We start from the raw sequence: 12,792 nt of genomic DNA, 5'->3' as shown, positions 1-12,792 counted from the left end.
CTTTATGCTTTTCAAGTACCATAGTTCCTCCAACTTGCCCTCTGTGTTCATGGCAGATTTTGGCAACCCTCCGGAAGCTGCGGCCTAGTCCCAAAGCAGTAACCAGGTTATGAGTTTACCTTGTTTTTTAACCATGTGAAGGGGATCCATAGCGCATGACATCACTTACTACGATTCTCTCTCTCTCTCTCTCTCTCTCTCTCTCTCTCTCACACGCTGCTTCACACTCTGAAGCCCTCTGGCTGTATCTCTCTTTCAAGCTTCCCTAGCAATGTGCCTCTTCTTCTTTGGCCCCTCCACCTTTCCTCCCAACTCTGTACCATGCACACACACACTATATATGTATTTTTTCTAATAATAGCTAATGTCAGAATACTGCTGGAATGCTGGAAGCTCAGGGGCAGTTAAGAAACTGAGTGAGAAAAGCCGGGACTTTTTAGTGGGTAAGCAGAGGAGGAAAAGCAAAGAGTACTTACTAATGTGACCCCCCACCCTCCTGCCAGGCATATCTTATTTGTTAATTCACCTGTAACCTGGTTTCTTTTAGACTATTATTAATTCATCCAACCTACAAATATTTAATGAACGTTGATAAGAAGAAATGAGGGCTGATACCGAGAGTGGAAAAGAAGGGATATGTCTAGTTCTCAGGCCGGAATACCAGCCAAGTGGCCGACTTGGGGCACTACTTGAAGTGGACAGAACCACAAGGGATATCCAAAAATCTTGAGGAGCTAGACTAGGGAGGTCAGATCTGTCATGAGGCTGGGTATGGACGACGGAAGCCTCCAAGTGGGTGAATACTGGAACGGGGTAGGAGACAAGGAGCAAAGGCAGGGGGCTGAGAGTGCTGGGCTTCTTTGTGGCCAGAGTGGAGAGTATAAGACTCCTCCCACAGGGAATGAGCTGGAAGCTGTGTGCAGGCTGGTGGTGGCTAGGCCTGGAGGAAGAGACCCAGTGTTCATGTGCATATGTGTGATTGTTTTGTAACTATGGGACTTTTCAGACTCTTAGGGCATGCCAAACCAGCATCCTGTGTAACCCAGGAACCAAACCCAGCACTCCCAGGAGGAAAATTCTAGCCCAGGCTTCACCCCTTTTGCCTTGCTCAGGGTATTGAGAGACCTCTGCACTATGTGAGTGGAGGACAAGAGCTGTTGTATTTGGAGGGAGATAGCCTGACATCATTCCCAATTGCAGAGCCCTAAGTCTCCATGTAAAGATAGCAGAATAGAGTTGCCTTAGAAATATGAACCTTTCCGTGTCAAACTAAAATTGCTGCCCACCTCTGCCAAATGATTTGGAAGCAGATGGAGGGAGAGGCATGTGTTTCTTGGTGAGACCAGATTTTTTTTTTTCTGGTCAACTAGCACTTATTGCATTATTATTGCATGGCAGTTCTCAGCATTTAACATTCAACCTCTGTCATTTTCTTGTTTCTGGCCACTATCTTGGATTAGAACCAGTTTTTATTAACTAATTTTGCTTTCAATTTACAACAGCTTGAGATAACACAAAATTCAACAGTTGCTTTTGGAGAGAGAAAGTGAATGCGCTGGGGGCAAAAGACTTGCTTTTTCCAATATATATCCTTTTTTATGTTTTAAATTTTGTAGCATGTGCATGTATTACCCATTAGGAATAAGTTAATTAATTTTATAAATCTGCAGCTTGAATTTTTTAGCATTTAATTTACCAAGTGAAAGATATACTGATCTGCCATTCTCCCTACCCCAAATCTACCAAGAATTTCTTTCATTAATTTTCCATAAGAGACTGTATTTTTCTTTCTCTAGGGTGAACTGAAATTACTTGGAGAGCAAGGGGCCACATTGCTGTCATGTATTCAAGAACCAGCAACCAAAAATCCCACCAGCAAACTCAATCCCAATGAACTTGAGAATGTAGCTACTATGGAAAGGTGAGTGAAGGTAGAATGTACTTTTTTTAGGAGAGATTAGAACTAGGTGATCTGAAACAACCAAGGACAGATTAGAACAGCTACTACTGGGCCTTGGTAAGGTCAAGAAAGAGTAATATTTGAGACAACAAAGGAAAAAAGATGGTACCCATCTGGCATCCAGCTACAGAGATGTTTTTATGAGAATGCCATTCTCTTCTCTTATGAAAAGCTGTCATCCCAAGGATTTCAAGGGAGATCGTAGTATCAGTTGCATTTCATTTCCAAATAACAGTTTGTCTGGGTGCTGTGCTTTGTCAAAGAAAAGGCACGAATGCAAGTTTACCAGGGGCGTGTTTTAAAGTGCAGCAGCTGCAGCTGCAGTGACATGTCTGCCTAGCACTGAAAAAGTGTCCTGATCGAGCCCTGACCCATGTGGCTCAGCTGATTGGGCATCGTCCTGAGAAGCGAAATGTCACTGGTCTGATTCTAGGTCAGGACACATGCCCGAGTTGCGGGTTCTTCCTCAGTAAGGGCGTGTACAGCTGATCTCTCTCACACTGGTGTTTCTCTCCCTCTCTTTCTCCCTCCCTTCCCCTCTCTCTAAAAATAAATAAGTAAAATGTTTTTAAGTGTCCTGATTGAAAATGGGAAATAAGAGAACCAGCAGAAGTACGAGAAAGTCATTAATGACACAGACTTTCATAATAAGGACATAACTACAATTAAAACACTGGCTGTAAACATAGATGTTATTTACATGAGCCGATACAGACTCCTGTGACAATGACTGTTAACCACAATGTCGCTATTCATTCTTTCTTGACAGGTTACTAGTTCAATTGGATGAAACAGAAAGAGCCTTTATACAGTTTTGGTCCAAGCATCACCTGAAGCTTAATCAATGCCTACAATTACAGCACTTTGAGCACAATTTTTGTGAGGTGTTTATTTCTTATTTAATAGACATTCCCTTTATGGCTCAGTGACCTCCGGTCCTTTCTTCTGCCTTGCACTCTGAGTTTCAGGGTTTCTTTCCTCCCGCTAACCCAGCTCCCTCCTTAAAACTTTGCTTCCTCTCAGACAACCTGTTCTCACTTTTTCAGTGGGGTAGCAATGTTCCACAGTCCAGTTCTCCTGTTGGCATACATGGTATTTCAATGATGGTTTATCTTCCTTTTTGATTGATAATCTGTTGAATGTAGCTTTAATATTCATCTACATGTGTCTAAGCAACTCCTCCATCCCAACTTAATCAGAAAATTAATGAGCTGCAATACATATACACTGGTCCTGAGTCCTTTTTGGATTTTTGAGTTTTCTTAGAGAATAGCAAACCTATACCTCCAGATGGGTGCTCTTGGGCTTACTTCTGGATTGTTCTAATGTGTCTTGTAGGTTAAGCTTGCCCTGGACAACTTGTTGGCAGAGCAAGCAGAATTTACAGACCTCGGAGACAGTGTGATGCGTGTGGAGCAACTCCTTAAGGAACACAAAAAACTGGGAGAAAAAGGCCAGGTTTGTTTTTTTTCCATTTTTTGTGGACTTGGAAGTCAGTCACTGTGGGCAGTGGCAGATCATGCCCATTCACTGTCGGAAGGTTGCTGAAGGCCACGGGAATGCCTAGATCCTGCCCTATTCGTCACCCTACTCGCACCCCAGGTCCTCCAGGAACTGTGCCCATGAACAACTACGATAAGTAACGCTGCAGTGGAGGGTTCTGTTTAGGCTGCCAGAGCACCCCGTTGAGGCTGAAGGCTCAGCTAGGGTGAGAGGCTGGGCGGCCCTGGCCCTTCTAACAGAGCAACAGCAGGAAGGCAGGAGACAATGAGTGCATTACCCACAGGGCCCCGGATGTGGAGGCGTGGGCTGGGGTTTGGTGGTAAGGAGGGGGAACTTTAGAAGGGGAAACCAGGAAAAAAAAAACAAAACAAGTTTTATAACAAGCAAGGCAGTGAAAAGGGGGAAATGGGTCCCCATTAGTTTTGTTATTACCAGATTTGACAATGCTGTCTCCTTTCTCATGCCCCAAAAGTTGTAAATATCAGACTTGTAACAGAAGAGCTATTTCACAATTCTATTAAGAAAATTAAACAGTTTTCCAGATCTGCACACAGGTCAGCACTTAGGATTGAGTCTATTTTAAGTCCTCATAAATTCGGCTTATTATGATTTAGGAAAGCCAGTCATCTCTTTCCAGAGAAGTTCCTTTCCGCTTTTCTTTAATTAGCTTCCCTATGTTTTTGTCTCTTGGGGACCACATGTTATATGGTTAACACTTTCTTTCTGAGCTAATCCAGAGGCATGCTTCCCAGATGGTAAGTTTGTAGTACTAGATATTCGCTTTTCAAAGTGTGATCCTCTGGCCGGCAGCATAGATGTCATGTGAATGAAAACTTGTTAGAAATAAGGAATTTCTGGCCCCATCTCAGAATCAGAATCTGCATTTTATGAAGATCCCCAGGTGATTGACATGCACATTATAGTTAGAGACCTACTCCCCTAAAGAATGGTAGCAAAGGTAAACTGAGGCCACTCGGGTTCTAAGAGCTCTCAGTTGCAGATTCTGAGCAGGACGGCCGCACGTGTGTGTGACCACCTGGACCCACCTGCGCACCGACTTTCACTCAGGAATCCCATCCTTCCCTAGTGAGCAATCCTTCTGTTATCAGTCATCATTGACAGCTAGACACTTCAGTGCTGGAAGCACAAATCATCAGAAACATTTACCAAACAATGAAAAAATACAACTTCCTGTATCAGATATGTTTTAGGTCCTCCAAGATAGTCCCGATTTTATGTAATTTTAGTTTTTTTCAAAATAATTCCATTTTAAATGTAGATACTATGTACTCTCACTTATATACATTTATACATTAGAAAAATGCCCCATCACGCCCAGTGCTTTTACTTTTGGTTTGAAAAACACGGTCATAGCTACCATGAAGGCAGCTACTGACCTACCAAGAAGGCATTCATTTATTACCAGGTATTCCTTGCCTGTGGTTCTGTGATTATGATGGCAAACCAGACAGTCAAGACCCTGCTTTCACGGAGCTTGCATTCTACTGGGCAGAGATAAATATATACAAAGTAACCAAATAAATAATAATATTGCATAATGACAAGTGGTATGAAGAAGATAACAGGATATAATAGAAAGTAACTGGGGCTGCTACTTCAGCTAGGGTAGTCAGAAAAGTTTTCCCGAAGAAGGTGACCTTTGATGTGAGATCTGAATTGCTATGCAAAGTTTAGGGGACTAGCATTTACGGCTGAGAAGCTGCAAGTGCCAGGTCTTGAGGCAGGGATGAGGTTAGTGGGTCCAAGGCACGTGGCTGGAACATAGTGAGCTAGGTAGGAACAAGGTGGGAACAATGGTGTGAGGACTGGATTTTATTCTCAGTGGAACAAGAATAAAATCCAAGTGCAGGGTGCTCTGGATTGTGTTTTCAACAGCAGGGTTAAATCTGCATCACTGCACCCACATTCTCTCTTCTGCCCGCCTCCTTGGACTTTTGATCCTTGGTACATACTTTAAAGATCGCTAACTAGAGCTGGGGGCACAACCTGTGGTCATGGGACGGAGGAAAATTTCGTGAACCTAATGATCCATTTTTCATGGACAAAGTTTCTGAACCAGCTGGACTAACCCACTGCAGAAGAGCCCAGGCGGGTTGGTTCTACCCATATTGTGCATTGCTTACCCTGTTTTTTACTTATTTTCTAAAGGATGGAGTAGACTTATTCCTCTGCCTATCAGTGAAAGGAACAAAGCTGCCTTATCACAACTGGGACCCTTTCAACACATCTTCACTCAGAGGCATTGTTTCTTCACATGATAAGGACTTGACTAATCTTTCCATTTGTCCAAGTGTTTCAGGAATCTAGCTAGAATCTGCCGAAACTGCCTTAGGGTTTGTCCTTCATTCCTGTTCTCAGGAGTCAACTTCCCTTTTGGCAGAGCCACACGCTTATTTCAGGTTTGTTGCCAACTTATTCTGTGCAGTGATGTCATCCTCATGGGAAACCTCTGAGCCAAGTCTCCGCCACATTCCTGTTGCATGCTAATTGAGCCAGGGTGTGGGGGGGGTGGGTTTGGTTTTGTTTTAGTTTGAGGGTTTAGCAAATCTTTGGGTGCTCTTTTTTTTTTTAATTCTGAGAAACAATAGTTTCAGCCCACTCTCTGATTTATACAAACAGAATTGGCTTAGAGTTTTTGGCCGGGAAGCATGTTGGGGCCTTCAGTAATGAACTAGCAAGGAACAGAGGAACAGACCAGCACAAGGCAGGGAGAACCAGCCTGACTTCAGCCTTGGCCTCTCCCCCCAAGGCCGGGGCCAGCGGTTACATTACTGTGTCTAGGAAGACATGGAACCCAGATTATTAATTTCCCTGGGACATAATCCAGCGAGAGGGGACATGACTCTTTTGGTGTATGTATGTATATTTTCAAACACATGCAAAAGTACATTGACTAATATAATGAACGCCCATGTATCTATTGCTCAGTTTCAATAGGCATTAATTTACTGCCTTCTTGTTTTACTTGGCCCACTTCCCCGTATATGCATTCCACCTACGTCATTATCTGTGGGTCCGTTCTGGCCTCCTTGATACAGCAGTATCACTGTTTCTCACGATTTTCTTCCACAGCAAACACTATCATCTTTCATCCTTCATAGCAGTAGAGTCCTTGGAAGAAACATAAACTGTTGTTATAATAAATATTTCTGAATTACATATTGCAATTTGACTGCCCAGCCTCCTGGAATTTTCAGCGGCTGAAAGGCTTGTGATCAGAGCACCAGATTTCAGCATTTCTTCCTCACTATCACTTTTTCACTTAGGTTTTATTGCCTATTTATCATGAGCAGGAGCTGTATAGACTTAAATATAAGCTGTGATGTAGAGGTTTGACAGTAAAGTTCTTTGAAAGATTTGATAGTTGTGGTTGTGCAGCAATTATCACAGCACATGTGGGGAGATCAAGTGGGCTGGGAGGTGAGAACGTAGGCTTTGGAGTCCGACAGAACCAGATCCAAACAGCTCAGCTCTAACAACTGCCACTGTATGGCCCCAGGACCTTGATCAAGTTTCTTAGCCCTTCTGAACATATTTCCTCAGCTGAAAAATGGATAATAATAATTCCTACTTCACAGAGTCCTTCTGAAGACAAAATGAGTTGAGTGATCTTCCCGCCATCCAGCAATGGCTCCTAATTTACATGTATGATCTTTCCCCAAGATCCATTTGGACCTATTACTCCTGTCTTCCCTCCAAAAACCTCAAATGTTTTAAGAACAGTTGTGAAGGGTGAGATGTCACATGCCAAGCAAAGGGCAAGTTATGGCTGCCGCAGGGCTCTTGCGAAATAACCAGTGATGAAGCTCCCCATTCCCAGAACACTGGTGCCATCCTTAATAGGCAGCTGGATTAAAAATGAAACAAAACAAAACAAAAAAACTAACAGCTTTTCCTTGCCAAGTTTTCATGTTCCCTATTGACTAAGGTCAGATAGGTTTAACCAACCAAATGAGGTCTCTCAGTTTAGGCAGAAAAAGTGTAGCCATTTTTTCTGTGTGGGATGATCGGAGCCAGATTCTGAGATGAGGCTGCCTGCGTTAGAAGCCTGGCCCTTCTCTTTCCTCTCTGGGTCACCTTGAGCCATTGTGCCTTCACTCCTCTTTTATAAAACAGCACCTATGTTAAAGGATTTGTTGTGAAGAGTAGAAGAAACAATCAATGTAAGTATTCAGAACAGTGCTCAGCATGTAGTAGGTCTCATTGAATGTTAACTTGTCACTAGTATCACAGAGGTAGTGGGGTCAAATCTCTGTGCTGCAGAATGTCTTCTAGGTTCAACATGCAGTGACTGAGCAGTTCCGTAAGAGTGTCTCATTCATTCTTCATTCATTCTGCAAATATTTATTGATATCTTACCATGTCAAGCACTGTTCTAAGTTCTGAGGACACAGCAGTGAGCAACACAATTCAGAATCATGGCCTGAGGACTTAACATTCTAAACTCCTTTCAGGAATGGTGACCAGTGCATCAGGACCCTTGCTGTTCAGGACAAGTGCACTGGGTATTTATCCCTGAGTTCTTTTGAATGGCCACTGCTTGATTTGTAAATCATTTCTCCTTTTTGTTTTGTACAACAGTCGTTTGTTCTTAAGTGCCTAATTTGTGCTATGTACTGTTTTAAGCTGAATAAGAGCTGGTGTATGCCTGCAAGGATCTGTGGCATAGTGAGGTATTGCAATAGATAAGTGATCACAATACAGTGACGTGTATGCTCAGACCAAGAAAGGCATAGTGTTAGGGGAGCACAGAGGAGGGGTATCAGCATAAAATGGGGGAGTTAGCAAAAATTTCCTGGAGAAGATGAACTCTGAAGGGTGATTTAGATTTAGTTCCAGAGGAGTGTGGCTGCAGCGGGAGGTGGGGGGTGGAGCAGTCAGGAGCAGGGGTCATAAGGGAACGGGGTGGGGGGCTTTGTAGGCAGAGAGAGCAAGTAGAGAAAGCATGGAGGTCTGAAGCTGCCTGAATAGTCACGGAACTATCAATGGATCATTAGTCTGGTTACAGCAGAATGTAGGGGTGAGGGCATTGGAGGAAGAAAGACACAGGTGTGAGCCTGATAATAAAAGGCTTTCTGTGCATTGCTCAGGAGTTTGAACTTCCTCCTGAGGACTCTAGGGAGCAAGAAAAGACTTGAAGTTGAGGAGTGATGTAGACGTGATAAACGTTGGATTGGAATTACTGCTTCATCAGCGTATGGAGCATGATTTGAAGGACAGCCCGAAGGAGAGCAAAGAGACCTGCTGTTCCAGGCCGAGAGCGCGAAGGCCTGAACAAACAATGACAAGGAGGTAGGGAAGAAATTGCTCAGAATTGAAAAGGTGGGGAAAGGATGTGGGCTTTCGCAGGGTTTGGTGAGCGTCTGGTGGGGGAGAGTGGTTTGGAGATTGTTGAAATCACAAACAACCGTAAGTTGAGAGGGGGCCAGCCAGTTGTCATCACCTGGAGTCATCGTGTGTTACTGTGAATCCTGTGCTGCTGTAACAGAACCAAGGGGTTCTCGTGCCTGCTACGAAAAAAACAAAACAAAACAAAAAAAATGACTCCCAATGCCTGAGTCTTATGAAAAGAAAAGGAACTATTTATTCAAAAATTATACAGGTTCAGAATAATGGTGGAATTCTGTTTTTAAGTCCCAAAGTCCCTTAAAACCAAACACCCGTAAACACCCACAGTCCTGCCCCCCCTTGCCAAACCAGGCCAGTCAGAAATACTGTTTCTCAGGAAAAGAAGTCAAAGGCTGTAGCTTAGCTAGGCAGATTCCCGTTTTAACATTCCAGTTCCTCCCAGTCATCCATGCTCGGCTAGGCTCCCACTCTTAATCAAAACCGCATGGCTGCTACATCTTGCTTTTCTGCTCCTTTCTAAGCTGCGCGGCAGAGAGCCCTATATGGCTGAGAGAGCATGGGTGCCCCGTGCTTGAGCTTAAATCCTCATGCTGCTTCTCCTCCATAACCCCACTTCTGACCCCTTCCACAATCGGCTACCTGTGCCAGCCCTCACGGATCTGCCTTTCTCAACTGCCATTGTTAATCTGGGCAGGTGTGGCCCTGTGACATGCCGTGGACCATCTCCAAGCTCTTGTGCAAGTGCTGTAGCAAGGGGACCAACTCCTGGCTGCAGCACAGGTTAGAGTCACGCCCATCTCCCTGGCTCTGAGCCAGCAGGCGCAGCTATTAGCATTCTGGAAACACGGGCGGAGTTCTTTAGATATGCAAAGTAACCCTCAGGGACCCTGCTCCACTTCCCCTTCCCTAAGCCATGTTAGTAGGGGTTTTGGAGCCCTCTGTATAGTCCCTGTTACATTACTGTAAAAAGTTAAACGAGGGCAAATGTGGCATACTGGATGCTCACCATGGTCAGCAAGGATGCACATGATCTCTGTGCTCCTGGAGACTGGCAGTGGTCTGTGTTGACTCACAGGTCAATATTATTTCACACAATTCCAGCCAAGCAAATGACTGCATCATCCAGTGCATTCATGCATTCATTATGTTATTCATTCGTTCATTCTCTCATTCATTATACTGATCAAATATTTATGGGATCCCTACTAAGTGGTCTCATGGAGCTTACCTATTGATAAAAGTGGGTAAAGGATGGAGAAATTATACATTGAAGTAAACAAAGATATTTTTAGATAGAGGTAAGTGTTAGAAAATGAAAACAAAGTTGGGGAGAGGGCCTGGGTGGGTTGTGGGGGGTAGCTTTAGACACAGCAGTCAGGGAAGGGCCTGCCAGAGGTGGGCTGAGAGCTCAGGCCTGAGCGACTCTGGGAGGCGCATCCTGGAGAAGGCTCTGAGGCAGGAACTGGTTTGGTTGGCGGCCTTGCTTAAGCCGCATCTTTTACCTGGATGACGGCAGCAGCCTCCTAACTGGCCCCCCTGCTTTGCCTCTTCTCTGTCATTCCCGACACCACAGCTACAGCAGGCCTTCCATGAATGAGACCCTCTCCTCAAAACCTCCAGTGCTTCCCACATCACAATGAGTAAAAGCCGAGGTGCTCACAGTGGCAGCAAGGCTCTCGCCACTCCGGTCTCTCTCTCTCTGTTTGCATCTCCTATTTCTTTCCTGCTTCCTCGTCTGTTCCAGCCACAATGGCCTCTTCCCGCAGCCTGAACCTCTCAGCCAAGTACTGACGACCTGGCTTGTCCCTGACTTCAGGTCTTGGCTCCCTGTCAGGATTCCCAGGACCACACCTGGATCTGAAGATCTGCTCAGATGACTGTGTTAAGAAACATATTTCTTAAGTCTCATGACTCCCCCATAGAGTTGTCCAAACCAGGTCTTGGCCTTTTCTTAACTTCAGTTCATTCCCCACTCTTCTCAGGGCCACATGTCTTTCCCTTTTCCTTTTCCATGTAGTTGACAGGGGAATTCAAAGTCTCCTATTCTGTGCAGTATAACACTTCTGTCCTAGAAAGTGTCACCTTGTAATAATTTAATTATTTGTATAATTTACTTGATATGTGAGTTGTCCGTTAGGTTGAAAATTCTGGCTTATTAACACTGTATCTTCAGTGCCTACCCCAGAACTCAACAAATAGTCGAATGAATGACTTGCTCTTCTCCAGAGTGCAGGTGACCCTGGACGAGGACAGACTTCTTGGGAAAGGAAGAGTTTGCCCAGGTACTTCAGCCCCAGACTCTCAGCCTAAAACCTGAATCAGCATCTCCCTAGTCTCCCTCTAGGATTGGAGCTCAGAGTGTCAGGCAGATAACAGCTTTGCCATGACCTGGCTTGTGATGCTTGGCTGTGCATGTTCACTTTGCAGGAGCCCTTGGAAAAAGCCCAGCTGCTTGCCATCATTGGGGACCAGCATATCCAAAGCCACCACTATGCTGCAGACTCCATCAGACCCAAGTGCGTGGAGCTCAGGCATCTCTGTGATGACTTCATCAATGAAAACAAGAAAAAATATGACATTTTAGGAAAGTCTTTGGAGTTGCATAGACAGCTGGACAAGGTGAGCAAAACAAAGCTATGACCAGGATGTTGGCACAATTTTCTGTAAAGCAGTCTTAATCATACTTGACCTCCCTGCCCCACAAGATTGTTGAGAGGATAAAGAACTGCATGTGAAATAGTGCTCAAAAGGCATGAAAAGCTGCAGATTCTAGGTCACAGAGGTATCGAAAGTCAAAAGTGCCTCAGCTACCGCACCACATCCTATTGGAATGAGTTAAGTCCATTTCCCTCTGTATGGACTCAGACTTAAAGGGTATGTTTTGTCCTGGCCCTGTGGGGCATTTTTTGATTCTCCTTCAGGCATATAGAGCCCGAGTGCTATATTTGCAAGTGTTTCTCCTCATCTAAAGCCATCGGACTGTGAATCCTTTTGGAGAAGCTCAAGTTATAATGACCGTTATACACTCCTGCCATCTGTTGAGCACCTACTATGTTCCTACTGGGAATATAATTATATCATCTATTTAATTGTCAAGACAAGCCATGAGGAATGTTATCAATAACCTCATTTTACAGAGGCAGAGACTGATACTCAATGTGGTTAAGTCAATGCATCATAACATTTTAGTGCATGAGAATCGCCTGGTGAGCTTGCTGTATTGCAGATTCCCTGGTGCACCACTCTGGAGACTGAGATTCAGTAAGTCTAGGATGATGCCCAGGAATCAGTGTTTTCAGCAAGTGCTTGGGTGATTCTGGTGCAGGTAGTACAGGGACACACTGAGAAATGCTGGGGTAAGTGATTGCCCAAGACTGCACATGGAGCAAGTAGGGGGTTACAGATTTTAAGTAGGGACTGCCAAGTTCCAAACCCCAGGCTCCTTAGACTAGACAGCAATGCTGTGTGTGCCAAAAGCTCACAGGGAGGGAGTGCAGCCTCTGGTGCCCTTGGCAGTGATCTCTTGGACAAGTGCCTGGTCAGCAGGGGCAATGATTTCCCTGTTAGCTGTTCCCAGGCAGCACGTGGCTCATGGCCATGAGTCAATGTGCTTCATTCCCACATCGCTTTCTCTCTGTTGGCTGGGGGCATCCACCCAGACTGTACATTATCCCCTTGCCAAAGGGATTTTAATGTCAACAAAATACAGCTGTTCCAGAAGCAAGTGGCTCAAAAGAACCTGGTGTACAGCTGCTCTCTGTGCTAAGCTCTCGGCAGGATTAACTACTGTTGTCCTCACTCCGTAACTGCGCCGGAGATAATAGCTTAATGCTGAGGGGGGTGTGCCTGTGTGAGAGAGACTCTGTGTGTGTGTGTGTGTGTGTGTGTTCAGGAGAGCAAGCCGCTGCTGTGACTGTGCAGAAGATCCCAGCCTGGTGTTTTCTGCAGATCTAGGCATG

General features: G+C 44.8%; 1 protein-coding gene across 3 annotated transcripts in view; it reads left to right on the top strand.

Annotated features, from left to right (window-relative positions):
- MCF2L2 (MCF.2 cell line derived transforming sequence-like 2) overlaps window positions 1–12,792 on the top strand; it is a 221,869-nt gene that overhangs the window by 78,125 nt on the left and 130,952 nt on the right. For all 3 annotated transcript variants that reach the window (XM_054581079.1, XM_054581097.1, XM_054581088.1), the window contains 4 exons: window positions 1,797–1,921; window positions 2,730–2,844; window positions 3,299–3,418; window positions 11,261–11,452. In XM_054581079.1, the coding sequence (XP_054437054.1) occupies window positions 1,797–1,921; window positions 2,730–2,844; window positions 3,299–3,418; window positions 11,261–11,452 (552 nt within the window). The remainder of the gene's footprint in view (window positions 1–1,796; window positions 1,922–2,729; window positions 2,845–3,298; window positions 3,419–11,260; window positions 11,453–12,792) is intronic.

This window comes from Pteronotus mesoamericanus, unplaced genomic scaffold (genome assembly GCF_021234165.1).
Source record: "Pteronotus mesoamericanus isolate MK-2021 breed Mesoamerican mustached bat unplaced genomic scaffold, CSHL_Meso_final contig_116, whole genome shotgun sequence".
NCBI lineage: Eukaryota > Metazoa > Chordata > Mammalia > Chiroptera > Mormoopidae > Pteronotus > Pteronotus mesoamericanus.
Note: the sequence above shows the minus strand (reverse complement) of the source record. Positions and strands in the feature narration are given on the sequence as shown.